The 27831-nt window shown below is 39.8% G+C and overlaps 1 protein-coding gene across 3 annotated transcripts; it reads left to right on the forward strand.

Annotated features, from left to right (window-relative positions):
* The first annotated feature begins 953 nt into the window (after positions 1-953).
* Positions 954-27831, forward strand: Gk2 (Glycerol kinase 2). Of its 3 annotated transcripts, none has more exons than XM_065239029.1 (12): positions 954-1180; positions 2696-3085; positions 5676-5934; positions 6088-6305; positions 6377-6703; positions 6773-6940; positions 11228-11319; positions 18886-18999; positions 19087-19178; positions 19303-19399; positions 26448-26590; positions 26920-27831. In XM_065239029.1, exons 2-12 carry the CDS (start codon positions 3017-3019, stop codon positions 27012-27014), a joined length of 1674 nt encoding a protein of 557 aa, XP_065095101.1. In that variant the 5' UTR covers positions 954-1180; positions 2696-3016; the 3' UTR covers positions 27015-27831. The 3 variants fall into 3 exon arrangements, with proteins under 3 accessions (XP_065095101.1, XP_065095100.1, XP_065095102.1); XM_065239028.1 differs by lacking the exon at positions 954-1180 and adding an exon at positions 2291-2599; XM_065239030.1 differs by lacking the exon at positions 954-1180 and having other exon boundaries at positions 2688-3085.

Raw genomic sequence — 27831 nt, forward strand, 5'->3', positions numbered from 1 at the left:
TAGAGAGCTCCGTTATCGGATTGCCGAGGTCACCTCAAGAACGGCCTTCAGAACACAATTTGTTAGCATACACAGAACTGATTAGCGAGTGTGTGTGATGTAAATAATGCGTTAAGGTGTATAATGTTGTCAATTGCCTTTAGTTAAGATGAACAAAAAATACATTTATTTTTTCAATATTGATATTTTAAAAGTCAAGTAACTCTTTTATCAAACATCAAACCAGCATTTGATGTTGATTTAATTATATTTTCGACAACCAAAGGAAGCGTTGGGCGATCCGACTTGGTCATGACCTGCTATTTATCTGTTGATATTTACATATGTTGACATGACAAAGAGCTTCATCACATGTCGCTATATCCCAAACAATAAATCGGTTGATGGACCACTTTGTCAAGCAGACAGCGATTGCACAAAACTGGACCAACACATTACTATGAAACGCACCACGTTTGACTGCTTTTCTCGTTGTTCTAGAAGAAAAAATCTCAAAATATTGTTTTATTTCAAAGTTCGAGTAGTAGGAAACGTTGAAACTTCTCGAATGAAATGGTTAGTTGTTCGCTAATCCTCATCAGGCAAACTATGAAAATCAACGAAAAATGGGTGGTAATCAAGTTTTTTTTTAAGGAAAAGATGGATAGAATCCACAAATGGCCGTCAAATTGCCTTGGCTATTTGTCGCTTCTATCAATGTTGTCCTTAACCATTCCAGTTGGACTCTCGCTCGCTATACCAGCCCAGGCAGCATAGATGTAGATAAGCCAAATGTGACGATTCTACCGGCGACGACGACGACAACAATATGCTTATTATTCGCTAGCATCGCAGTGACGGAGCTCAGTCGCCGGCGAAGTCTTCAGCGAAGTGGTCATGTACCTACTGCTCTAATAATATTTTCAAGAAAGTCGTTTGTCCGGTTCAGTCGATTCAGGTGCAGCGTTTATCGGGTTTGAAACCGAAAAAAAAATTCAGTGAACTTTAGTCCCAAGTGCTTGGACGCCGTCGAGTGAATACCTAATCGGTTGACAGAGCGTGTGGACTTTGAATTCGCGCTACGATCGACATTGCCAGTGATATCTTATCGAAGTCAGGTTGCAGTGGCGTTATTCCATCAATATTATCGTTTGGAACTTCACAATCTCTGCGAAGATTGGCGTGTGCGCATCCAGTCCAGGTGAGTTGCATCTCGATAGATCCAGGCTATCTAGTATATTAATAGCCAATCACGACAATGCGTAATTAACTATACGGTGTGATGGCCGGAAGGCAGTAACGGTAGTCGTGAAGTGGTGGGCTGCCCCTCGGTAGGCCATGACTGACGTCACTTTGGTTACTCTCGTGTGCGCTGATTGGCTGGATCGAGGGGCTCGTCCAGCGTGTTTGCGAGAGACACCTTTCTTTTCCTCCATACTTTTTCAGAATATGACGATGTTCGATGGCGCTTTTGTATTAGCAGCACTGACAGTTGTGGCGCACATGCGCCTGTGAAAGTTTATCGTAAACGGCGTGAAATAGTGATGGTTCACAAAAATTTCGACATTTATAATGTAAATTTTTAAGAATCAGTTTTATAACTGGAGGATCAATCAAGTTGCTGGGATGACTCATATGCTTTCCTTCCCTTATAATTAGTTAATTTTGACCGAAAATTTTCTTATTGGGATCGTTAGCTATAATGTTCCTTAATGAAAATGGTGTGGTTATCTTGCTTAACGACGTGTGCGGGGTATCATCCAAACCATTTGTGGAAAAGTTCGACTATTTGGGTTATCGTTCGCTTATGGTATTTGTTTATTAGGGTTGACACTTCGAGAAAAAAACTCATTAGTTATTATGATGCTATTTTGCACTTGCAAGTTACAATACGAGATTGTAAAGTATGTGAAACCTGTTTATTTTGCTTTCAGAGAGTCATAATTTGATGATCAATGAATATTCACTCTTAATAAAATCACTGATTGTGGTTCTCTAAATGCAAAATTAACAAGTTGTATGTGTCAAATACATAAATTCCAACCTTTTCTTGTAACTTACATTTACAAACCCTCATCTAATGATTTCATAATTCTGAAAAACATTTTTTTTATTGCCGCTACCCTGGTTGGGACATTTGTTTGAGGTAGATACCTGAGACACGTCCCTGCAAATTGTGTTCTAGGTCTGCCCTCCGAAAAGGCAGTTCGATTTCACGAACTTTTCCCACAGCTGCAGTGGGATTTTCCTAACCTGAAAGCGATATCGTACGATTCTCGGTCCACAAAGCGCGTCACACAAAAGCCGAGTGAGTATTGAACGAGTGAGTGATTGCACGGCAAAGTTTTCGCGGTGATCTTCGCTGATATCAGGGGATCTAAAGCGTCGTGCCCCAATCAAACTATAGAAATCAATCATTTTTGAAGCCCTTCCCGTGGCGTCGTCAAAAGTCAAAACATTCGTGTGTGCTCTTATCGAAAATCCCGTTACCGATAATCGCCCGCGAGCGAGCATTCAATCACCGCCAAGCGGAGCTCGTAAACAACTCAGTATAGAAGGTGCCCCCGATCGATACGGATCATGACTTACGCCGTAGTAAACATTTAGTGGCAGGGAACCAGTAAGCGAACTATATTTACCGTGCCCGATTCATTCATATTCGGAAATTTCACTTTCATCATTGTAATAGGATTTTCCGCTTATGTTCCATTCACAGATAAAACTTCTACACATAGCACGCATACACATCCGTCGGCCAGTTGGACATTATGCAATTTGTATGAACGAAGAAGAACGTGGCGCTTGAGATATACCTCCTTGCTCTTGTTCGTCATCGTCAACGACGTCACTGGCACATCTCTGCAGCACGCCAGTCAGTGTGTATTTGTTTATCAGCGTGGAATTCCACTTGTGATATCACACACCCGCCAGTAAAAAAAAACGTACTTTAGACGACGAACCCCAGTAGGCTGTGAAATCTCAGTGAGCTCGTTTATTCCGGAGATTAGAGTTCATTACAACAGTGTCTAAGGAAACCATGGGTTCAGCGCAACGTAGCAAGCTTATCGGTGTCATCGATGAGGGAACCAACAGCGCGCGGTTTGCGGTAAGTCAAGAGGAGTGGGATCTTGGTCTTCTTCTAGTTGTTGTGTGTGTTTTGATAAGTTTGTCGAGCAGGTATAAGGAATATGTGCTGCAGCTATGTCACGTCATAGAGGAACTGTTGCCATGCTAGACGGGTACCGACCGGTCTGTTAGAATGATGTAAAGCCGTCGAAAGAATAAGAATCATTTTGAAATGCCCTGAGACGCGATCAATCGTGACTGTACAGAAAAAAAACTGCATAGTTCTTCTTCCATGGAACACTTAAGAACCCCGGTTCGTAACAATAGTTCCTGGAAACTGAAGCTATTTTTAGAACCGGCTAAATCAGAGAAAGAACAAAATTCCAACGCCAAATATAGGGATTCTTCAATTCCATTTGACATGTACATTCTTGTCGCTGAGCATTCTACCAATCGTGTGGAGGTAGAGACTATAGAGGTAGATGAAACAGGCTCTTTTGAATTTGAACTTAGGAAGCATAGGCTTTCAGGGAGCGTGCGTAGAGTACTTTCACCGGTTTCTTGTTCGATCACGTTTTGGTTTTTTTTTATAACGAGAAGGGAAAAAAACTAGTTGATGCAGTTATTTACATAATCGAGTCGACTTATAGCTTAATCCACTTGCCGTTTGATGTTAAAATTTTCAACAATAAGGTTCCCAAATGCACCATGCGAGAATCGATCGATAATAACCAAAGTGTCAACTGATGCATGTGTTTCACATATCAATTGACCGATGCGAAGTGTACACAACAATCTGAACCGCCAATCATCGTGTCATTCGTTATCTCGAGGATTTTTGACGCAGACTGTAGGTTTGTTCCCGTACTTGCTTTTTTGCTTTTGCTGTCAGCTTATTTTTTTTTAAAGACCGCGCAATTCGGGGATTCCTGTACTATTTTCTTACAGCAACTTGCAGTAAAAGCAAAAATGCAAGTACGGGAACAAACCTTATGTCTTACGGGAAGGGGAAGGAAGGGGGTAAATCGAAAATCTAAAATTGCGACCGTCACGAACAGATGTTAGGTTTTGAATGCTTATAAATTTGACATTTATCGATGAAATTTAAATCCAAATACACCAATCGATAGGGAATAACTCTACAAATCTGCTGAAACAAATACTTTTATTTTGGATTTTTGAATAAGCAATTTCAACTCCGAATTGAAAAAAATAATTTGATAACCTACCTAACTACGGATAATTTAACCTAACTAGAACGAGCGCTTATGATCTGGTGATTTGATCTCTGACATGCGTCTCTAAACCTTTCGAGGTTGAGCGTACTCTGTTCCTCCAGTCACTAAAGACCAGCCATTTGCTATTGCATTCATATTTTAATTTTAATCATCTGCAGTCCACGCAGAACACGATGAACTGCTGCCACATCGACAGCCTAAGAAAAAAATAGCAGAAATGTAGTAAAATCTTAATTTCGAGTCCCCGGAAGACTGTTGAGGATCATCCTAAGGATCTTCAAATAGCCAATACATGTCATCGTATGACAAAGCCTGTCATATGACATTTTAGTTTGGTACTGTAATTTGATAGCTTGTTTTGCAAGTGTCAGAAGCAAAGGCAGTCGATTATCACAGAAAATGCGTCGACTACGGTGACCGCTTACAAGTCTGCCTGGACCCGACAAGTATTTTTTGATGATATTAACAAGGAAGATCGAGAAGTTGTGTCGATGCAGCTTGTACACTAGGCCATCATGCCTACGTGCCGAACGTACTCAACCGGGTGGAAGTGTCCGGACTCAAGGTGTTGTACCATAGAGGTAACTCTAAGACTAGAAGGTCTCGAAGAAACGTGCTCAACTTTTTGGCTCAGCTCTGGTACTCTCTTCGGTCCCAAGCTAATCGATGCACCCCTCGAAACATAGGAAAATCCACGAACCTCTGATTTTATCTGTCAAAACAAACATAGTGTAATTTCAACAAGAATGGGGTACGTTAATCCATTTGCTTGGGACCTATAGGCTAGTCAAGTAGTGAGCCGATTTAAAATCGTTAGTTTCCACCGGTTGGTTGTACTGCGCTTCCTGCAGGTAATTTAAACATGATGGTGCCATTTTTATTGCGCCGACTGTTGTCCCAAGCTTGATGTTTACCGTTCATGTCGCCAGCGATTTGTTTAGGGCAGTAAACCGCAACGATGATAATGAGGCCGACAGGAGTAGAAACTTCCGTCTCTACGGCTTCGATCATCTTCAGGCGGAAGCTCGGCAGCAGCCGACAGTAGATGTTCCCCCTTAGATCGATGGCCACTTCCTCCGTCGGACCTGGTTCGATCTAGCCTCACGAGCCGGAAATCGGGAAGAAAGACGTGTCGAACTCGATGCTCCTGCTCTTGAGCGAGCAAGCGTTCCAATTAGCAGTTTAGATGGCTTCACGGTCCATACTTATTGATGGGGGATACGGCAGCACGAAGCTGTTCAGATTGATGCCAATTGAGTACTGGCGGTGCCCGATCGGGATCGTGTCTGGGCCAGAATAGCAGTAGGGTCAACACGCAGCAACTTCCCAACTCAGATTTATCGAAAAACCTCAAGAGTATAACCTTTCCCTTTATCTTCCCACCCCAAACAGGTCTTCAAATTGCCCCAGTTCGAGGAGCTATGTTCGCACGAGCTCAGCATCACCCAGATCATTCCGCACGAGGGTTGGTCCGAGCAGAACCCGGTCGAACTGCTGGAGGCGGTACGGTTATGCGCGGCCGAGGCCTGTATCAAGCTCGAAGCTCTCGGCTATCTGGTGAGCGATATCGCTTCGATCGGTATCACCAACCAGCGCGAGACGACCGTTGCGTGGGACAAAAATACCGGAGAACCGCTGTACAATGCAATCGGTATGAGACTTTAATTCCCTTTTGGGACGAAGATAATTTAGATTAACACTAACCTAAAACCTTGCCTTGTTCATTATCTTATCGTTCGTTGCCGGCCGCGGGATTTGCGATAGCAAGAAAATTAATTTCTTATTTATTTTTTTCTCGAAACAGTGTGGAACGACATCCGAACCAATTCCACCGTTGATAAAGTGCTGGCTCGCATCCCAGATCAGAACCACAACCACTTCCGATCGATTTCCGGTCTACCGATTTCCCCGTACTTTTCTGCCCTCAAGCTTTCCTGGTTGAAGGAAAATGTCCCGGCCGTTCGACGAGCCTGCCGAGAGAAGCGATGCTACGCCGGAACGATCGACACCTGGCTGATTTGGGTATTGTCCCGTTAACTCTTTCCGTAAACTAATCGAATCTAACCTGCATTTTTATTCTTCGTTTCGAACAGAACCTGACGGGAGGTCCCAACGGTGGGGTGTTCGTGACGGACGTGACCAATGCGTCGCGTACCCTGCTGATGAACATCGAAACCCTCTTCTGGGATCCGATGTTGATAAAAACGTTCAACCTGCACGTCGACATGCTGCCGGAGATTCGCAGTTCGTCGGAAATCTACGGAACCATCAAGCACGGCGGCGCTCTGGATGGAATTCCGGTCAGTGCCATCCTGGGTAACCAGCAGGCCAGTTTGCTCGGCCAGCGGTGCATTCGCGAGGGCCAGGCGAAGAATACCTACCGGAAAGGGTGCTTCCTGTTGTACAATACGGGGACCAGGGTGAGTTGTTTCTGTGGCCTTCGAAGACTGGGCGTGGTTATGCTAATGGGCTGGTTTGACTTGTTACAGTGCGTACATTCCACACACGGTTTGGTGACGACGCTGGCGTACAAAATGGGACAGGATAAGCCGGCGGTCTACGCGCTGGAAGGTTCGGTAGCGGTTGGCGGTATGGCGATGAAGTGGCTCAGAGACAACCTCGGGCTGCTGAAGGACATTCCAGCCGATTCGGAAAAGGTAAGTGCCGAAAATGATGTGGTTGGTTGCTCTGTTAAGGGGTCAGTGTTTTTTTTTGTCGTTCCGTTTTAAGGTCAAATGAATGTCGAAACAATTCAATGTTAGGATTTGTGATCATGTGAGGAATCATCGAAAAAAATAGGCTTAAATTTTTCGAAAAAAAAAGTTAACAACTCGACACCTATTTTCATCTAAAAGTTGACAATTCTTTATCTATTAGTTTCTAAAGAGTAGATATTCAATTCACGTGGTGCATAATTCGGCACCTATTTTTATATTATACCTCTTGATCAAAGCATTTTCATCCCATATCTCTTGATTTCAATTTCGGGATTTAGTGACTCCATCTCGGGACTACCGGGTGCGACACATCAAAATCTCAATCTAAATCCTATCCTAAAAATCTCATGCTAGCAAATTAATCTACGAAAAATCTACTTTAATTTGTCGCATCTACTTTCATCGCGCTTTATCCTTTTGCAAGAAATCTTCAAAATCTTCATTAATCATTAATGGTGCACGCTCAGCACAATATAACGAAATGTTGCCTGCATCGAAGATAGAGTCATCCCCATCGGGACTAACTGAATTTCATTTCGAAATTCTCTGAGTCCTATTATGGATTCAAAAAATCCATTTTGGTATACTCTGAATTCTATTACTAGATGCCATTTCTGAATTCCTAGTTTATAAATATCTGAATTCCATTTTGGAATTCTCTAAATCCAATTCCAGGATTCTTTCAATCACATTTTCGGATTCTCTGAATTCCCCATTTTGGGATTTCCATTTCAGGAATATCTGAATAACGTTTCTACGTTCGTTTATTCCGAATGCATAAATCCCATATTGGCATCTTCTGAATGCGATTTTGGGATTCTCTAAATTCCATTCCGGTATTCGGAGAATAAGTCCAATTTCAGGATTTTTTGAATGTCATGTTGATATTGATCAGGACTCTATTTTTAAATTCTTATTTCAGAAATCTGATCTCTGTCTGATCTGATCATTTGAATCTCATTTCGAGATGCTAGGAATTCCATTTCGAGATTCTTTGATACCATGTCCATATTCTCTGATTCCAGTTCTGGATTCCAATTGCATAAAGATATGAACCCTATTCCGGATTCAGAAATACCATATTGGCATTTCAAGAATTCTATTTCGAGATTCTCTGATTTCATTTCTGGATTCCCAGTTCAGGAATATCTTAATAACAATCCCATTTCGACGTTCTCTGAATTCGGGATTCTTTAACTTCCATTCCGGGATTTAGTGATTGTCATTTCTGAATTCGCATTTCAGGAATATATGATTCTCATTTTTTGATTTCATTTTCAGGACTATCTGAATCAGATTTCGGGATTCTCTGAATACAATTCTGAATTTACAAATCCCATATTGGCATTCTCTGAATGCGATTACGGGATTTTCTGAGGTCCATTTCGGGATTCTTTTAATCTATCTGAAAGCTCTAAGCCCCATTTTGGTATTCTCTAAGTTTAATTTCAAAATTATTATTTCAGGAATTCAATTCCCATTTTAAGATTCCCTGAATTCCATTCCGGGATGTTATTAATTCGATTTTGTAATCCTTTGACATCATTTAGAGATTCCTGATTCTAAATCCTATTCCGGATTCAAAGTGCCATAATGGCATTCTCTGAATTCCATTACGGGATTCTATGAATCCCACATTTCTGAAGTCTCTGAATCCAAATTTCTAGAATATTTGATTCTCGTATTTCTAGAGTCACTGAATTCGCTATTTCTTGCGTCTCTGAATCCCCATTTCAGGAGTCTCTGTATCTCTAACTTCTGAAGTCTCTGAATTCCCCATTTCTGGAGTCTCTGAACCACCCATTTCGGGAGCCTCTGAAAGCTCCATTTCTGTAGTCTCTGAGTCCCCCATTTCTGAAGTCTCTGAATCCCTCATTTCTTATGGCTCTGAATCCCCATTTCGGGAGTCTCAGAATTCCCCATATCTACACACTTAATCTAGCTCGGTAAAATCTCCAACAGCCGATTACCTCGGCATTTACTTTTGCTGACATCTCTGAAAAATATCTGTTTGTTAGCTGATATCTCAGCAAAATGTTATTTGTTAGCTGTGTCTCGGCAATTGTTTCACTGAATCTCAGCAAATTAAATTGCAGAACTGCTCGGCTGTTGGAATCTCGGCGAAAATATTTAAGTGTATAGAGTCGCTGAATCGCCAATTTCTGGAGTCTTTGAATCCTGCATTTCTGGACTCTCCGAATGCCACATTTCTGGAGTCTCTGAATCCCCATTTCGTGAGTCTCTGAATCCCCCACTACAGAAGTCTCTGGATACCCCATTTCTTACGTCTCTGAATCCCCATTTCTGGAGTCTCTGGATTCTCCATTTCTGGAGTCTCCGAAACCCGCATTTTTGGAGTCTCTGAATCCCCCATTCTTCGAGTCTCCGAATCCCACATGTTGGGAGTATCTGAATCCCTAATTTCTGGAGGCTCTGAATCTCACATTTTTGTAGTCTACGAATCCCACATTTTCGGACTCTCTGAATACCCCATTTCTGGAACCTCTGAATCTCCATTTCAGAAATCCCTGAATCCACCACATCTGAAGTCTCTGAATCCCCCATTTCTGGAGTCTTTGACTATCCCACTTCTGAAGTCTCTGTATCCCCTATTTTGGACTCTCTGAATCTCCCATTTCGGGAGTCTCTGAATCCCCCATTTTTGGAGTCTGCGAACCCCCCATTTCAGGAGTCTCTGAATCCTAAATTTCTGGTGTCTCTGAATCTCCCATTTCTGAAGTCTCTGGATCTCCCATTTCTGGAGTCTCTGAATCCCTCATTTTTGGATGCTCTGGAGTTTTTGAAACCCCTATTTCTGAAGTTTCTGAATCCCCCTTTTCGGAGTCTTCGAATCCCACATGTTGGGAGTATCTGAATCCCCAATTTATGGAGTCTCTGAATCCCCTATTTCTGGAGTCTCCAAATCTCCCATTTCAGGAGTTTCTGAATCCTAAATTTCTGGAGTCTCTGAATCCCTCATTTCTGGATGCTCTGAATTCCCCATTTCTGGAGTCTCTTAACTCCCCCATGTCTGGATTATCTGAATCTACTATTTCTGAATCTATCAATCCCTCATTCCTGGATGCTCTGAATTCCGCATTTCTGGAGTCTCTGAATCCACCATTTCTGGGGTCTCCGAATACCTCATTTATGGAGTCTCTGAATCCCCCATTTTTTGAGTCTCCGAATCCCATATATTGAGAGTATCTGAATCCCTAATTTCTGGAGGCTCCGAATCTCCCATTTTTTTAGTCTACGAATCCCACATTTTCGGACTCTCTGAATACTCCATTTCTGGAACCTCTGATTCCCCATTTCGGAAATCTCTGAATCCCCCATTTCTGGAGTCTTTGACTATCCCACTTCTGAAGTCTCTGAATCCTCCATTTTTTAATTCTCTGAATCTCCCATTTATGGAGTCTCTGGATCCCCCATTTCTGGAGTCTGCGAACCCCCCATTTCAGGAGTCTCTGAATCCTAAATTTCTGGTGTCTCTGAATCTCCCATTTCTGGAGTCTCTGAATCTCCCATTTCTGAAGTCTCTGAATCCCTCATTTTTGGATGCTCTGGAGTCTCTGAAACCCCCATTTCTGAAGTTTCTGAATCCCCCATTTTCGGAGTCTTCGAATCCCACATGTTGGGAGTATCTGAATCCCCAATTTATGGAGTCTCTGAATCCCCTATTTCTGGAGTCTCCAAACCTCCCATTTTAGGAGTTTCTGAATCCTAAATTTCTGGAGTCTCCGAATCTCCCATTTCTGCAGTCTCTGAATCCCTCATTTCTGGATGCACTGAATTCCCCATTTCTGGAGTCTCTTAATTCCCCCATTTATGGAGTCCCCCATGTCTGGATTATCTGAATCTACTATTTCTTAATCTATGAATCCCACATTCCTGGATGCTCTGAATTCCGCATTTCTAGAGTCTCTGAATCCACCATTTCTGGGGTCTCCGAATACCTCATTTCTGAAGTTTTTGAATCCACTATTTCTGGAGTCTCCGAAACCCCGTTTTTCTGGAGTCTCTGAATCCCATCTCACTTCTAGCTTGACAATAAAATTTCTGCTTACGTAATTATTGAATGGCCCCCTAATCCCATGGTTGGCTTCTGGGAACCTCGGTATGCAAAGACCAATAAAGAGTTTGGGGTTATATCCTTCATTATGGTCTACCAGTCATTCTATGTTTTGCAAACCCCTTTGAAACCAATTTTATTATGTTTTGCAGATCGCCGGCAGCGTGTTTTCGACCGGTGATGTCTACTTTGTACCTGCTTTTACCGGCCTATTTGCGCCCTACTGGAGGAAAGACGCTCGAGGGTAAGTACCGTTATGCTCCATCGCAACCTCATTACCAATGTTCATGCTCTTGTTTACAAACTCCGAAAATGACATCGGTGACCCTAAACGTAATTTGATGTATAAATATGTAACAAGAACAACAGCAAGCGGAAATTGATCAAGTTCGACCATTACAACGACCGGTGACGAAGTAGGCTGCTGCTGTCTCTTGGGCTTATCAAAATTTCAAATTCCAAAGTACACATGCTCTGAACCTCGGCACCGGGTCAGGAGTGAATTTTCAAATAGCCGTATCTGCTTTTGTAAACATAGATTCAAACATCAATTTGTTGAAACTCTTCACTCGTCCACGCAATTTAATCCCACCAACAGGTAGGGTAAATTTTGAATCTTTGTTTTCAAGAACAGATAGTTATAGGCGTATACGGCTGTTTGAAAATTCACTCTAGCAGTCATGTGTGTAATATAGATGAACACACCAATTTAGCTTGATGGATTTTTTTTATATTTATGGATGAAAGCAAACTCGTCAAACAGGCTGTTAGGAGGGAAAATTGTCAGTTTTACAACTGGTTTGATAAGCACACACTCAATTAAGAGAATTTTACGATGTGATACCTATTTAGCGGTATACATTTTGTCATTATTACCCAGATAAAGAACCAAATCTACTACCAAACGACTCAAAGTGCCGCGCCAACTTGGATGAGAGGTGACTTGCGCAAAACGAAAACGGTTTGCAATTTTCGCTGCAAAACTTACGTCATTTCGAGCATGATAACCACCAGCCTCCCATTTCGAGCAACTGAGAACTGAATATTGCAACTCATTATTGGTGGATGACGTCCGAAAGAGCTTCCACCTATTCTTCGGTGCACACAGTGTAAATATTTTTTTTACTAAGCGCAGGTAATCATGAAGCAGTTGGTCTTTTTTTCATCCACGTTGTTTTCGAAGATCAAATGTCATGGTTACTTGAGATTTTTAAAATTATGTAAATATTTACATCTTGTGCACCGAAGAATAGGGGCGATTCAGGTTTTTCGATCGTTTACCCCCATTCCTCCCATTCCCCTGTGTCACGCTTTTTTTCATACATATTATACGTACTGTCACAAATTCTAGGACCTCATCCGCCTCCTCCCCCCTCTACAGTGGACGTTATATTTGAATCCTAAATATAGGAATATTCCACATCGCTGCTGATTTTGAACTTTGTCCATAACGCAGAGTTGTATTTTGTACTCCACACCCGAATCTTGTTTATATTTTTGAACACTGATAGCGGTGGCCACATGGAGGCTGGTTGAGGCGCTGCTTGGGGCCAACCAGCCGTTCAGGCTACAACAGTTTGGTGAGCTGTGATTTAATCTGTTTCTCGCGCTCGCATCACATTATTTCGTAGACGATGCTGGTGGTTATTTGCACATGTAAAGCATTTAACTTTTGTTTTTTCCCCCGAACTGGCTAAACCGGACCGGGTGGATTTGAATTCCTCCAGTCGCTGATTGCAGTTGTTCGGGAGATTTGTACGGTGACAGACGGTGTTTGCGAAAGTGTAAAACAAGATTGAAAGTGTATCAATTTGTTGAGTCGCTTGAAATTTCATTGATCCAAGTCATTTGGGGACGAGTAAGTGATTGTAAGTATTAGTTGCTTATCACATCCAGGTTAAAGGCTGTTTTACAGTTTGGAAAACTCACGGAATTTCGATTAAATCATTGTAATTGTCCCTTGTCCATGACCCTTTCCTTATCGGCAACACACACTCAAAAAATTCCACACGTTTGATCGAAGTGTTTAAACACTTGATTTTTTAAATGCTCAATCACACTTACTCACCTTGGTTCAATGTGTTATACACGTTAATTTATAGTGTTTCAAACTTTGAAATGTTGAAAATCTTTCACTATCTATTCAAGTGTATTGCACATTGAATCACACTACTGTTCAAAACAGATGGATTTAAAGTGTTTTGCAATTTCAAAGCGAATTGCTTGCTCAGAAAGGTAAACATCGAAAACAAGACTTGTGACTTTATCCTATCAACCCGCCTCATATATGAGAACAACCGTGGCACAGTGAGATCGAACGAAGACTCCGGCAGCAGCACACCCCAACAGTCCATGATCGAATCCCAAATCAGACCCATTAAAAAGATATGTGAAAGCTCTGGCCTTTAGCAGTTTTGTTTATATATTTGTCGATTCATTTTTAGAGTCGGTAAAGTAGAAGTCGATAAAGTAGAATATTGTAGAATATTGAACTATGATGTGCAAAGCTATTGACATTGTGTTCAGGCGTGATTCATAACATAAGATTCACACATGAAATGGATGTGTTTTACAATAAGTACAGAATTAAGTGTGACACACATGAGGATGACGTGTTGAATTTTTTGAGTGTAGTGACGTTTAACGTACACCGAAAAAAGTTTTCATATAGTTTCCATTGGGAACGCACATGATATTTTTCCATTAACAAAATTAGTGATTTTTATCTGAAAATCACATAACATTCATATGATCACATGAATTCTATGTGATAAATCACATAAATTTCATTGGACACATAAGCTTCATGTGATTTTGTAGTGCGATTCCCAATTATGAGATCACATGAAGGTTATGTGAAATTCTAATGGATATTTTCCATTGGAAATGTGATTTATTTTTTGAGTGTACGCACACTAGCGGATACATTGCCGTGTAAAGTTGTTTATTATTTTCCTCTGACTAACCTGAAAAATGTATGAAGTTAGATCTGTTAAAATGAGTTTGACAGCTATTTGTTATGTATTTTCCTCGCTTCCTAATCGCTCTAATCCGTTGCGTTCGTGGTTTGCTATCTTCAATAGACTACACAGAGAAAAATAATTACCCTAAATTTAAGTTCTTTTTACTTAATTTTGGGTAGTTTTGAGTTTGGCATCCCACTATCACTTTTCGTTGTTGTCAAAAACAGAACGAGAGATTCGATTTTCTCATGACTATCGTTCAATAAGCTACTAGTCAGTATATGAGATATTCTCAAATTTTAGTCAATTGAACTTAATTTTGGGTAGAAAATACTCACGAGTAAGTAATTATTCTTGCCGTAGACAAATGTAAACTACTATAAGCGGTTTACTGAAAACTAGCTTATTGGACGGAACATGGGAGATGAGTGAAAAGAACTTAATTTTGGGTAATTTTTCGGTTCCGTGTACATACTTACAACAAGCTATAGCTATATACTACACGGAGATGAAAAACTACCCAAAATTAAGTACTTTTCCCTCAATTCCGGGGTTCAGCCCAATAACCCAAATTTGAGTAAATCGCATATATTACCTACTATTAAGTATATTCTACCCAAAATTAAGTTCAATACACGTAAATTTGAGAATATGCAATTTAATCAAAAGTAACTTATTGGGCTGAACTATACACGGAGAAAAAATACTACCCAAAATTTGAGTTCTTTTAACTTAATATTGAGTTCAGCCTCTCACTTGCACTCTTTATTGTTGTCAAAAATGGAACGAGAGATTCCACCCAACGATATAGTTCAGCCCAATAAATTGCATATTCTCAAATTTACGTGAATTAAACTTAATTTTGGGTAGAATATACTTAAGAGTAGGTATTTTTTTTTTGCTGGTGTTAAATGGAAACTACTATATGTGATTTACTCAAATTTGGGTTATTGGGCTGAACCCCGGAATTGAGGGAAAAGTACTTAATTTTGGATAGTTTTTCGTCTCCGTGTATCGTTGGGTCGAATCTCTCGTTCCTTTTTTGGCAACAATAACGAGTGCAAGTGAGCGGCCAAACTCAATATTAAGTAAAAAGAACTCAAATTTTGGGTAGTATTTTTTCTCCGTGTATAGTTTCGGTGGCTTCATAGAAACAAAATCCATTGGCAAAAATACTATATTGAATTAAATACTCCCACCAATAGATTTTTGCAGAAACGAAATTCATTTATTTTTACTATTTTTCTATCAAAACTACTTGAGTAAGCATAGTAGTTTTGACAGAATGGTAGTGAATTTGATTATATTTACTATACTGAAATCATGGTAGATTTAACGGTATTAAGCGTAGTTATATGTTGGTTATACTGAAAATAAGTGTTTTCTGCAAAATAGTATTCCTAACTAGGGTCTTTGTTTCAGTGTAGTCGGCTGACTTGGAATATTCCTGTGAACGATCTTCCAACCAATGACGTTCTTCGTTCGTACATGACTGCGTCCTGCTGCGGTCTTCTGGATGATTTCAGCATCCAAATAAATTCCATAGTGAACCGAAACTCTTGGCTACTTCAGAGCACATTTGTGTTAAAACTTGGCCATTTTGAATGTTGCATTTTTTTTCAAAATGGTGTATTTGACATTTGATCTTAGCACGAAAACGTCACGTCTAATCGGAATGACGCCTGAGTCGAAGTTGTACAAGGCGAATGAGAACGATTAGTTTGCGAAAATTGTCGTCGTCGCCGGTGCTGGGTTTACCGAGGCGTGATATGAAGGGTTCGGTGGCCTTAGAGCGTCCGTTTTTGCTTACGGGGCAGAACATCATGAGTCTAATCACAAACCCATCCACATTAAAGATTCGTCAATCGTTTTATTTGTTAATATGACTACATGGTAATAACAGCAACTCGATGATTAAAAAGGAGCTCGTTTGCCTAGTGGCAAACGTTTTTGCTTATTGAGCAGCAGACCGTGGGTTCAATCTCATGCTCCTTCGCGTTATATGATCGTTAGGACATCAATTCAGCTTATCGTTTACCAAAACGAACCCTGCTGCAAACTCAAACCTCTTACCCAACATCCCAGTGATTCCTCGTGGAAGTGCAGAGAATTTCTCGACTTCCATCAATGCGAGTGTCACGTCAACACATTCCTATTCCGCTTTTGACATGCGTTCGGGCGCGGCCGGAGCTGGTATTGCTTAGTTTGAGACCAGTTTTTACACATTGAGGATGAATTCTAGTCCCAAGAATCGTCTTTTGGTTCTCTGTGTAATTACAGCTGATCTAACAGTAACAGAGTAACAACCGTGGGCGGTCATTCATGCTCATTCCTATGGGAAAACCAAACTTTTTGTTAATTGTCTTCCAGACTTTTTCCATATTTATACTGTTAACAAGTTCTATCGCTTTTCTTATGGAAATTTTTCTCAGCTACAACTTTGCAGAAGATCGTTTTTCAGCCAAACGTCTAATTAAATAGTTATTAATTGTTTAAGAGATTGATATCCTCAAGGCATAATTAAGCAGCTGTTTTGTGGGCAACACTGTATTCTGCAGTGTGACATAGTAGCCATGATTGTTGTCCTCTATTGTCTATTCTACGCGCCAGAAACACCAATGTTGCCTGCTGAGCAGTGGATTGAGCATAATCATAAGACATCAGCCACTGATTTCTCGCGAATAAAAGCTCAATCTAAAAAACTAATCACACTATGAGGTAGAGGGATGATTCTTCTATCATTTGGTACAGTTTGTTTATGAGATTAAAATTTAATTCAAGGGAAATCGGCAATTGACGTCTTTGATTACAAAAGCAATTACGCCCAAATCCGGTGTGATTTGAGATTTGGACGTAATTGCTATTGTAAATAAACACATCAATTGCCGATTTCTCGTGAATAAAAGCTCAATTTCATAAACAAACGATACCAAATGATAGAGGAATCATCCCTCTACCTCATAGTGTGATTAGTTTTTTAGATTGAGCTTTTATTCGCGAGAAATCAGAACGTGTTTGTTTACAAATGCAATTACGCCTAAATCTTAAATCATTCCGGAAATCTCAAATCACTCCGGATGTACGGCTTGCTGAATTTGCCGCACCCACAGATCGCCTGCCACACTAACTATTTCTTGGCAAATTTGTCGACCTTCTTCTTCTGGAACTTCTCCGGAACATCCAGGCGGGACTTGGCAACGAAAAACTCCAGGTCAGGGATCTGCTTGGTGTCCGCTTTAATGTACGTCTCGTCGTCCATTACGATGCATTTCTTCTGCAACAACCCGTCGCGGTGCAGCTTCCTGACGCGTGATTTTGCCAGCGTATTCTGTTTATCGGTTCGGTTAGGCGCCTTCCTTACCTTAAAGACATGAAGTTCGGCCCGCTTCATTGTCTGCTGGACGAACCAGACGGAAGAATTGACCTTCTTGGCCACGTCTCGAATCGAAAGGTTCGGATTGCGCTTGAAGTAATCCCTCACCTTCGTTGCGTTCACGGGGTCGGTCGTCATCGCTTTTCTACCGCTGTCAGCTCGCCGCTGGGTCGTTTGGGTCTCCTTGAACGATTTACCACACGGGACACGGTCGAATTGTCGATTCCAAACTGTTTCGTAATCCACCTGTGGGACTGGCCTGGATTTTCCACGACCGCTCCCATAATTGTTTGTCGAAGCACTTGTTGCTTGGAAGGCATCTCGATAACCACTTGACAGATTGTGACGAGATTTAGCACATGTAAACGTTACACTCTAAACTAATTTTGCAATACGCAAAAGAAACTGTAGCATTTATTTTTTTGAGTACAATCTTTATTGGAAAAATATTTGAATTGAAATCGACGAACTAGGTATTTGAACGAATCCTAAATTTAGCAAAATCAATTGTCATGTGGAATAAATACTTCAATACCTGTTTGATCAAAGCACATTTGTTACAATTAGATTCAATCATCCCAACAGCAAGCAGAGGCAAGAAAACTACAACGATCATTTCGAGCGATTTTGTACAATGCAAAAACAGCCAAATTTGAATTGAAACCACTACGTTGTGAGCTTAGAATAAGAAATAAAAAGTATAGAGCATTGTTCTCCTATCAAAAGGTATGCAATGCATTTATTAAAAATTAATTTTGGTTAATTTTTAAAATCGATAATAGGTTCGAATAACTCATTTTGCAGAATCACATAGTACTTAAACGCACCTTAGTCATCTGCTTCTTCTACAAATCTAGCCTTATCAGTTCAATGGCAAGCAGAGTCAGTAACATTCCATCCCTGCTAAAGACAATCTCTAAAAGCGACGTAAATCCCACCCATCATCAACGACACGAATCACACTCCTTGTTTATTGCGCGCCTTACGCGGCAAACAATTTCCCCCCACCGGCATCGTGATTCATTACATCAACCGGCTCTGATAAAACTAAATTGGTACTATACTAACACTCATTTATACTTTTATGTGATAATCTTTCTATACCCTCCACGTCGGCGGTTGTCGGTCATGCAAGACGCGACCGACGCAAATTGCAATAATGTTATAAACCTGTTTAGTTCCTCGAACCATCCCACGATCGCGCGAGCGAACACTGCAATGTCAAGTGCAATGCCAATCATCCACAGATAAATGGACCTAGGTTGTGCTTATAGTTGTAAAATCACTTGTTTTCATACATACAAACAAACGTCTCCCTTCCTCATCTCTGAGATTAGCGTCTCGTCTCGTACATTTCTAATTTGATGTACCTACATTCCTGCAAGCGCGACGCACGTTGACTTGATTGATGTTCAAGCTTGGACGTGACTCGACTAAACCGAAACTAATTACTTTTCATATTTTTTCTCAACAGAATCATTTGCGGCCTCACGAGCTTCACCACCAAGCACCACATCATCCGGGCCGCATTGGAAGCCGTCTGCTTCCAGACACGTGATATTATCGAAGCTATGAAGAAAGACTGTGGGTAAGTACGCCCCCTCCAATCAACTGCCATAAAGATCGAAATTACCACGGGTTTTATTAATTTATGCCTTATTTTTTTACTTCACAGTATTAACCTAACCAGGCTGCACGCGGACGGTATCATGACCAATAACACACTTCTGATGCAGCTGCAGGCCGATCTGGTCGGGATCCCAGTGTGTAAGTATCGCAGTTCAACCCTGTCTCGAGCTCGCTGGCAATCACACCACCATAATCGATAGCTAATTTTAATTATTGCTATTTGGCTTTCTTTGCATAATCACACCATCACCACCACCTGTAGTAAAAACGGAAGTCAGTGATCCGGCCACACTCGGTACGGCGATGGCAGCGGCGCAGGCCAAGGGAATCGATCTCTACAACATGGAACCTGATAACCGGTAAGTGTTGGGGGAATCTTTCGGGCAGTTCTACTAAGGTGATCGAATCGTGTTTAGTTAAGGGAAAATATCTAACTAACCAGATGCAGGCAAAAATTGGCTTATACATCTGCTAGTCTGCAGCTAAAATTGTTTGTTGGGTAGTTTTTTGTGTTTTCCGTCTGCATTTTGGATCGTGTGATCTCAAATTGCATTCCAATTTAGTGCAACTTGTTTCAGAAAATCAGAAAGAAATCAAAGAAAAATATGTTGGGGTGGTATTGACATTTCTGTACTGCCTATAATTGCATATCATTCCCAGATGAAAAAAGTAGGCATTGATAAAATGTCAGTCAAAGCAGGATTCCCATGTAAATAAGTGAAAAATCATAGATAATTTATTGATATTTTTTCAAGTTTAAACTAGTTGCATTGAAGCTTGCATATTTTGTTACATCAGCGAAAAATATGGTAACTCAAAAAGCAGAACCGTAGCTTGACCTCTGCACGATTGAATTTCAGGATGGGACTGATTATAGAGGGTCTTGTATAATAGAGGAGCGGATTCAAAACAAACTGCCTTGGCAACCTATGCCTAGGTAATTTCTAGCAACACTGCTAATGCAATCAAGATAGGCGCTGCTCAATTGGTTCTGGCTTTGACAGTTCATTTGGCTCAAAACCAGCCAATCCGCTCCTCTTTTATACTAGACCCTCTCTAGGACTAATATGCTATTACTTAACTGACACGATGTTGCTCTCATTTTTTTTTGTTATCAAAGTCCGTAGTTTTATCACACAATATGAAAGTAGATGCCAATTGATCAATTTAGATGGTCCTTTACTATGGTGATTTATGAAAAGATCTGTGTGGCAATTTGAGATGTATCATATTACAACATCGTAACACGACAGGAGTTCCCAGAGTTTAAACGGAATTCGCACTTATCCTGACTTTCACGAACATTTTTGAAGTTTTCAAAACTTCTCCAAAGCTCCTAAAATAGGAGTTCCTTGAGCTTCTTCGAAGGTCTCAGAACTTATTCAAATTTCCCACAACACTTTATCGGAGTTTACAGAACTTCTCCGCTGCGCTTACAGGTTTCCAAAAACTTTTCCGATATTCCTACGTTCTCAAAAGTTTTCCGAGAAGTTCTCCAATGCTATCGAAAGTACGGAGAAGTTCTGCAGAGCATTACTATTTAAAAAAAAAATACCGCAACGCAGAAGTTCTGAAACCTCCGGAGAAGTTGTAAAAATTTCTGAGAAGTTTGGGAAACTTCGGAGAAGTCCTAGGAGTTTTTTGAAGTTCACATAAATTCTCTGAAGTTCATAGAGGTTTACTGAAGTAATTTCGCAGAAAATTTGCTGAAGTAAGTTCGTAGAACTTCCCTGAAGTAAGTCAGTTGAACTTCCCTGAAATTTGCAAAACTTCTCTGAAGTTTGTTTGTAAAACTTCTATGACTTAATTTTGTAGAACTTCCCGGACGTAAGTCTGCAGAAATTCCCTCAAGTAAGTCCTGTGTTCCTGAAATTCATATAACTTTCCTGAAGTAAATTCGTAAAACTTTCTTGAACCAAATTCATAAAACTTTCTTGAAGTAAGTTCTAAGGGCTTTCCTGAAATTTATAGAATTTGCTCCAGTTCAAAGCACTTTTCTGAAATTTGTGGGACTTCACTGAAGCTCTTAGAACTTTCCTGAATTGTAGAACTGTAGAAGTAAGTTCGTAGATCTTCACTGTAACAAGTTAGTAAAACTTCCCTGAAGTAAGTTCGCTGAACTTTCCTGAAGTTAATCAGTAGAACTTTCCATGACGTAAGTTCGTAGAACTTCCCTGAAGTAAGTCCATAGAGCTTACCTGTAGTTCGTAGAACTTCGCTGAAGTAAGTTCGTAAAACTTCCCTGGCTAACTTCAAGGAAATTCTACGAACTTACTTCGGGCAAGTTCTACAGACTTACTTCGAGGAAGTTCTAAAAAATTACACCAGGGAAGTTTTAAGAAATTACTTCAGTCTGTAGAACTTGCCAGAAGTAAATTTGTACAACTTCCTTGAAGCAATTTTTCAGAACTTCCCTGAAATAATTTCTTAAAACTTTCCTGAGGTAAGTCCAGGAGTTCGTAGAACTTCCCTGAAATTAGTAAAACAATCCTGAAGCAAATTCATAAAACTTTCCTGAAGTAAGTTTGTAAGGCTTTCCGGAAGTTTATAGCATTTTTATCCAGTTCAAAGCACTTTTCTGAAGTTTTTGGGACTTCACTGAAGCTCTTAGAACTTCCCTGAATTGTAGAACTCTCCTAAAGTAAGTTCGTAGATCTTCCCTGTAACAAGTTAGAAGAACTTCCCTGAAGTAAGTTCGCTGAACTTTCCTGAAGTAAGTCTGTAGAGCTTTTCATGATGACGTAAGTTCGTAGAACTTCCATGAAGTAATCCAAGTAATCGTTCAATTTCTCTGAACTATGTTCATAGAACTTCCCTGAAATAAGTTCGTAGAACCTCCCTGAAGTAAGTCCATAGAGCTTACCTGTAGTTCGTAGAACTTCCCTAAAGTAAGTTCGTAATACTTCGCTGGCTTACTTCAAGGAAGTTCTACGAACTTACTTCGGGCAAGTTCTACAGACTTACTTCAAGGATGTTCTAAAAAATTACGCCAGGGAAGTTTTAAGTACTTACTTCAGTCAGTACAACTTGCCAGAAGTAAGTTTGTACAGCTTGCTTGAAGTAATTTTACAGAACTTTACTGAAGTAATTTCTTCGTACTTTCCTGAGGTAAGTCCAGTAGTTCGTAGAACTTCCCTGAAATTCGTAAAACAATCCTGAAGCAAATTCGTGAAACTTTACTGAGCTAAATTCGTAAAACTTTCCTGAAGTAAGTTCGTAGACTTTTCTGAAGTTTATAGTATTTTTCTGCAGTTCAAAGCACATTTCTGAAAATTTAGGGACTTCACTGAAGTTCAAAGAACTTCCCTGAATTGTAGAACTCATCTGCAATAAGTTAGTAGAACTTTTCTGAAGTAAGTTCGTTGAAATTCTCTCAAATAAGTAAGTAAAACTTCCCTGAAATAAGTTTGTAGAACTTTCCTGAAGTTAATCTGTAGAGCTTTCCATGACGTAAGTTCGTAGAACTTCCATGAAGTAAGCGTATAAGTTCCCTGAAATAAGCTCGTAGAACTTCCCTGAAGTAAGTACGTAAAACTCCAGGCAAGTTCTATAGACTTAAGGTCGGCGCACAATAGATACGTTTTCGGGTTTTTTGACAGATAATGCATGGGCTAACTGTCAAAAAACCTGAAAACGTATCTATTGTGCGCCGGCCTTTACTTTAGGAAAGTTCTATAAAATTAGGCCCGGGAAGTTTTACGAACTTACTTCAGGGAAGTTCTACGAACTACAGTGTAGAACTTCCCTGAAGTAAGTAGTCTATAGAACTTGCCCGAAGTAAGTTCGTAGAACTTTCCTGAAGTAAGTTCGTAGGACTTTCCTGAAGTTTAAAGCATTTTTCTGCAGTTCAAAGCACATTTCTGAAAATTTAGGGACTTCACTGAAGTTCAAAGAACTTCCCTGAATTATAGAACTCATCTGAAATAAGTTAGTAGAACTTCCCTCAAGTAAGTTAGTAGAACTTTCCTGAAGTAAGTTTGTTGAAATTTCTCAAATAAGTAAGTAAAACTTCCCTGAAATAAGTTCGTAGAACTTTCCTCAAGTTAATCTGTAGAGCTTTCCATGACGTAAGTTCGTAGAACTTGCCTGAAATTCGCAGAATTGTTTTCAAGTAAGTTCGTAGAACTTCCCTAAAATAAGTTCGTAGAGCTTGCCTGAAGAAAGCTCGTAGAATTTCCCTGAAGTAAGTTCGTAGAACTTAACTGTAGTGCATAGAACTTCCCTGAAGTAAGTTCGTAAAACTTCTCGCCAGGAAAGTTCTACGAACTTACTCCAGGCAAGTTCTATAGACTTACTTTAGGGAAGTTCTACAAAATTAGGCCCAGGAAGGTTTACGAACTTACTTCAGGGAAGTTCTACGAGCTACATTGTAGAACTTCCCTGAAGTAAGTCTGTAGAACTAGCCCGAAGTAAGTTCGTAGAACTTCCTTGAAGTAATTTCTTAGAACTTCTCGGCAGTAAGTCCAGTAGTTCGTAGAACTTTCCTGAAATTCGTAAAATAATCCTGAAGCAAATTCGTGAAACTTTACTGAGCTAAATTCGTAAAACTTTCCTGTAGTAAGTTCGTAGGGCTTTCCTGAAGTTTATAGCATTTTTCTGCAGTTCAAATCACATTTCTTGAAATTTTGGGACTTCATTGAAGTTCATAGAACTTCCCTGAATTGTAGAACTCATCTGAAGTAAGTTCGTAGATCTTCCCTGAAATATGTTAGTAGAACTTTCCTGAAGTTAATCTGTAGAGCTTTCCATGACTTAAGTTCATAGAACTTCCATGAAGTAAGCGTATAAGTTCCCTGAAATTCGTAGAATTTTTCTGAAGTAAGTTCGTAGAACTTTCCTAAAATAAGTTCGTACGGCAAATTCTATAGACTTACTTTAGGGAAGTTCTACAAAATTAGGCACGGGAAGTTTTGCGAACTTACTTCAGGGAAGTTCTACGAACTACACTGTAGAACTTCCCTGAAGTAAGTCTGTAGAACTTGCCAGAAGTAAGTTCGTAGAACTTCCTTGAAGTAATTTTACAGAACTTCCCTGAAGTGATTTTTTAGAACTTTTCCGAAGTAAGTCCAGTAGTTCGTAGAACTTTCCTGAAATTGGCAAATTCGTGAAACAAATGAATGCAAAATCGTAAAACTTTCCTGAAGTGAATACGTAAAACTTTCATGAAATTCATAGGAGATTAGTAAAGTTTGTAGCTCTTCCTTGAAGTTTGTAGCGCTTTTCTGATTTTTTTTTTGACTTCACTAAAATTCATAGAACTTCCCTGAAATGTAGAGCTCTTCTGAAGCATGTTTTTTTTTAATTCTTTATTAAGGAGATTTTTAGCCTATGGCTAGTTCATCTCCGATCTGAAGCAGGTTCGTAGAAATTTTCTCTAGTAAGAAAGTAAAACTTCCCTGAAGTAAGTTCGTAGAACTTTCATGAAGCTCCTCCCCTGATCCTATTCTTCGACAATGTACCTCTCTAACCTCGGGTAAGCAGCGAGTATTCAGCCCAACTCCTACTAGACATAGAATTAAGTGAATGTTGTTACAAACAAATAACAATGAACTATCGGCTCCGTAAAGCTAACGCGATTGAGCCTTCCAAATAAACGAACTAGTTAAAAAAAACTTTCATGAAGTAAATTCGTAGAACTTTTCTGAAGTACGTTCGTAAAACTTGCGTGAAGTAAAATCGTAGAAATCGCCTGAAGTTCAATTAAGTAAGTCCGTAGAACTTAGCTGAAGTAATTCCATAGAACTTCCCTAGTCCTGTACTGCCGCAATTCGCATGACAGTCCTATGTAGATAGGAAATCCATAGGACATGGAACTATTATGCGAATAGCGGCAGTGTAGTTCGTAGAACTTCCCTGAAATTCATAAAACTTTCCTGATCTAAATAGGTAAAACTGTTCTGAGGTAAGTTCGTAGCACTTCCCTGAAGAGCATTTCCAGGCCAAACAGCAAACAAATAAATAATTGTTGACTTGATCTTATCCGATTGGCATAAAACTTTGCATAATTTTTTATTATCATTCAATTTTTTTGCAAAAAATCGGCCATTTTTTGATCTTGGATAGGTTTTCAAAATGGCGTCATTGATTTTTTTAATAAATTGTAACACGAAACAGTCACTTCTGATCTAAAACGTCTGAGACAAAGTTGTTGAGAAAAGTAATGTTTTTCTGGGAAAACATATACACAGCAATTATTGTTTTAATTTTGAGTGAGCGAGAGGCGAACCAGCCTTTAGGCTGAAAAACTCTTAAATAAATAAAAAAAAAATGAGTAAAAATTCCAAAAAAGTGTTGAAAATTGAAATTTTTCAAAAAGTATATCTTTAACTTTATAATTTCATTTGACCTTTCGTTCATTCGACCTTTTGCCCCTCGACCTCTTGTCTTTCGACCTTTTGTCCTAGAACCATTAGAACTTACTTGAATTAAGTTCATAGAACTTTCCTGATGTAGGTTCATTAAAATTGCCTTCGAAGATCTTCCCTTAAGTTCCTAGGTCTTCCCTTAGGTTCATAGTACTTCCTTATTCATTCCCTTAAATTCATAGGTCTTTAATAGCCCCTGAAGTTCGTAGCACTCCGCTGGAATTAGTAGCACTTGTCTCAAGATTGTAGCATTACCCTGAAGTTCGTAAGACTTCACTGAAGTTTATAGAATATTCCTGGTACTCGTAGATCTTCCCTAAAGTTTGCAGAACGTATCTGAAGATTGCAGAACATTTCAAATGTTCGTAAAACTTCCCAGAAGTTCTCATAACTTCCATGAAATCCACAGAATTTCCTGAAACTGCAACTCTACTAAATAGCTTTCGTAAGAACTTACCTTCTTCTTCTTAATAATTATTCGTTTATTTAACGTCGGTTGCTGTCCCGCAATGGACGAACGTCGATTGCCAATTGGTGATTAATCACTGACGGCAATCGAGTACCGGGAAGGCGACTTTAACACCTGGAACCTATCGAACCCATCAATCAACGGCTTTACTTCAAATCCCAACGGCTGGAATTGAACCTATTCTACTTACCTTGTTGCTGGTATACTGCTCCGTTTCTTTCCTACTGTTCGTAAACGGTAGGTTCAATGGTTCGATCTGAAATTGCACAAAACACAAATTAATAAATTAGTCAATCACAATATATTCCACTGTAACGGTTAACCGTCAAAAAAGAAGAACCAACGATGGAAGATTACGAACTGTACCCTATGCACCAATGGACGTGCGCAAGATACTTGAAGATGTTCCTCAAAAAACGTACGCTCATGGAATATTTCCTAATTCCGAGACTAATACAAAGTTGTTTTACATTGATTTGTATTCCAACAACTCTTTTTTTGGGAAATTTTGAACTATTTTGAATTAGCCGGTCATTGAATTTATTTAACGCCCCTTTTTCCTTCACTTTCCAGCGACTACCAGATGCACATCTCCCACGAAACATTCCTGCCAACATCGACGGAGGAGGAGCGTAACGCACGGTACACCAAGTGGAAAATGGCCGTCCAGCGAAGCTTGGGCTGGGCCGTTACCAAGAAGAGTGAAGCCATGACAGGTGGGTTACTTTGTTGCATTTTTCCCTTGACATTTTTCTTCTCCTACCCCGACTACTGTGACTTTGACCTTGACACGGACACGAGACGACCGCCTTCAAATGGACGATCATTTCAGATGATGTTGATGATGATGATTATGATGACAACAACCGCGTCGCAGCAATAGTTCTGACACATGGAAAATTCCACCGTATACCGCGATTACGATAACTACAATACCACAAACCGACACAGACTGTCTAGAACTAAATTGAGCAGAAATACATTTTTTGTCTAAATTACGTTTAAATAAACCACCTGTTTCCCCATAATCCAATCTTCTTTACAGACGAACGCTACTCCCTGCTGGCATCGATTCCGGCCGGTCTGTTCCTGCTGAGCTCCTTCGTGATGCTGGTATTCTCGCAGACCAGTCGACGGTGATAGGTGAAACCAGTGCCATGTACGAGTCTTATTCTAAATCATACTTACAATTAATGCGAGTTAGTTAGTGATGTACTTATAGGTAGGCTACATTTATCTAGACAAGATACAACCAATTGACAGCTCAAATTGTGGGTGCTCAAGTCTCCAGTTAGTTAGATAGTTAGGTAAACTAAATTACAGTAGCTATTAAAAGCGCTGTAGTCAAAAAAGAAAGCGAATAGCAAAACAACCAAAATAGCGAGATGCTTCCAGCGACACTGTTAGAAAAAAAATTGTTGAATTCAGCTATAAACTGTGCAACTTCAAAAGTACCTTTCAATAGTTAACGAAGCTATGCAAGCACTCCATTCCTTCTTAGTCAATCGTGTAGTGAACAGGTTTAATAGCTCCTTATGAACAGTTGTGACAGTTTAGTACTTATACAATTACTATTGGATATCGCTAGGAACAAAACAAAAATATGCAATTTCTTTATGCAAATTGTTAGGATCCCTCCGTTTTACAGAGACGAAATCGATTAAGTTGTTGAAAGTTAAAATGATGATATTTTTAACGTGTCTTTTAACAATGCTTTACTTAGGTTTAGCAGACTTTATGTCAAACTATTAATTTCAAACGTAGACTGTAGGTAAGGCAAACATTCAAGTTACAGTTCTATAGTTATCATTATCTTGTAATGGTTTTATTGTGAAATTAGTGTAGGTAGCATAACGTTTTTTTTTTTAAGTAGTAGACCAACGTGGAAACGACGAGTTTGAAGACTTTTTATATTGTACTTAATGCTACGCTACGAAAGATTTATTATACACTTTAT

Source organism: Ochlerotatus camptorhynchus, unplaced genomic scaffold, assembly GCF_037179485.1.
Source record: "Ochlerotatus camptorhynchus isolate MF236.1 unplaced genomic scaffold, CSIRO-AGI_Acam_v1.1 ptg000046l, whole genome shotgun sequence".
Lineage (NCBI taxonomy): Eukaryota > Metazoa > Arthropoda > Insecta > Diptera > Culicidae > Ochlerotatus > Ochlerotatus camptorhynchus.

Coding starts and splice junctions, on each gene's coding strand:
- Gk2 (XM_065239029.1), top strand. CDS start 3,017: ATGGGTTCAGCGCAACGTAGCAAGCTTATCGGTGTCATCGATGAGGGA. Junction 6,306..6,376: donor TCGACACCTGGCTGATTTGG/GTATTGTCCCGT, acceptor CGTTTCGAACAG/AACCTGACGGGAGGTCCCAA. Junction 11,320..18,885: donor TGGAGGAAAGACGCTCGAGG/GTAAGTACCGTT, acceptor TTTTCTCAACAG/AATCATTTGCGGCCTCACGA.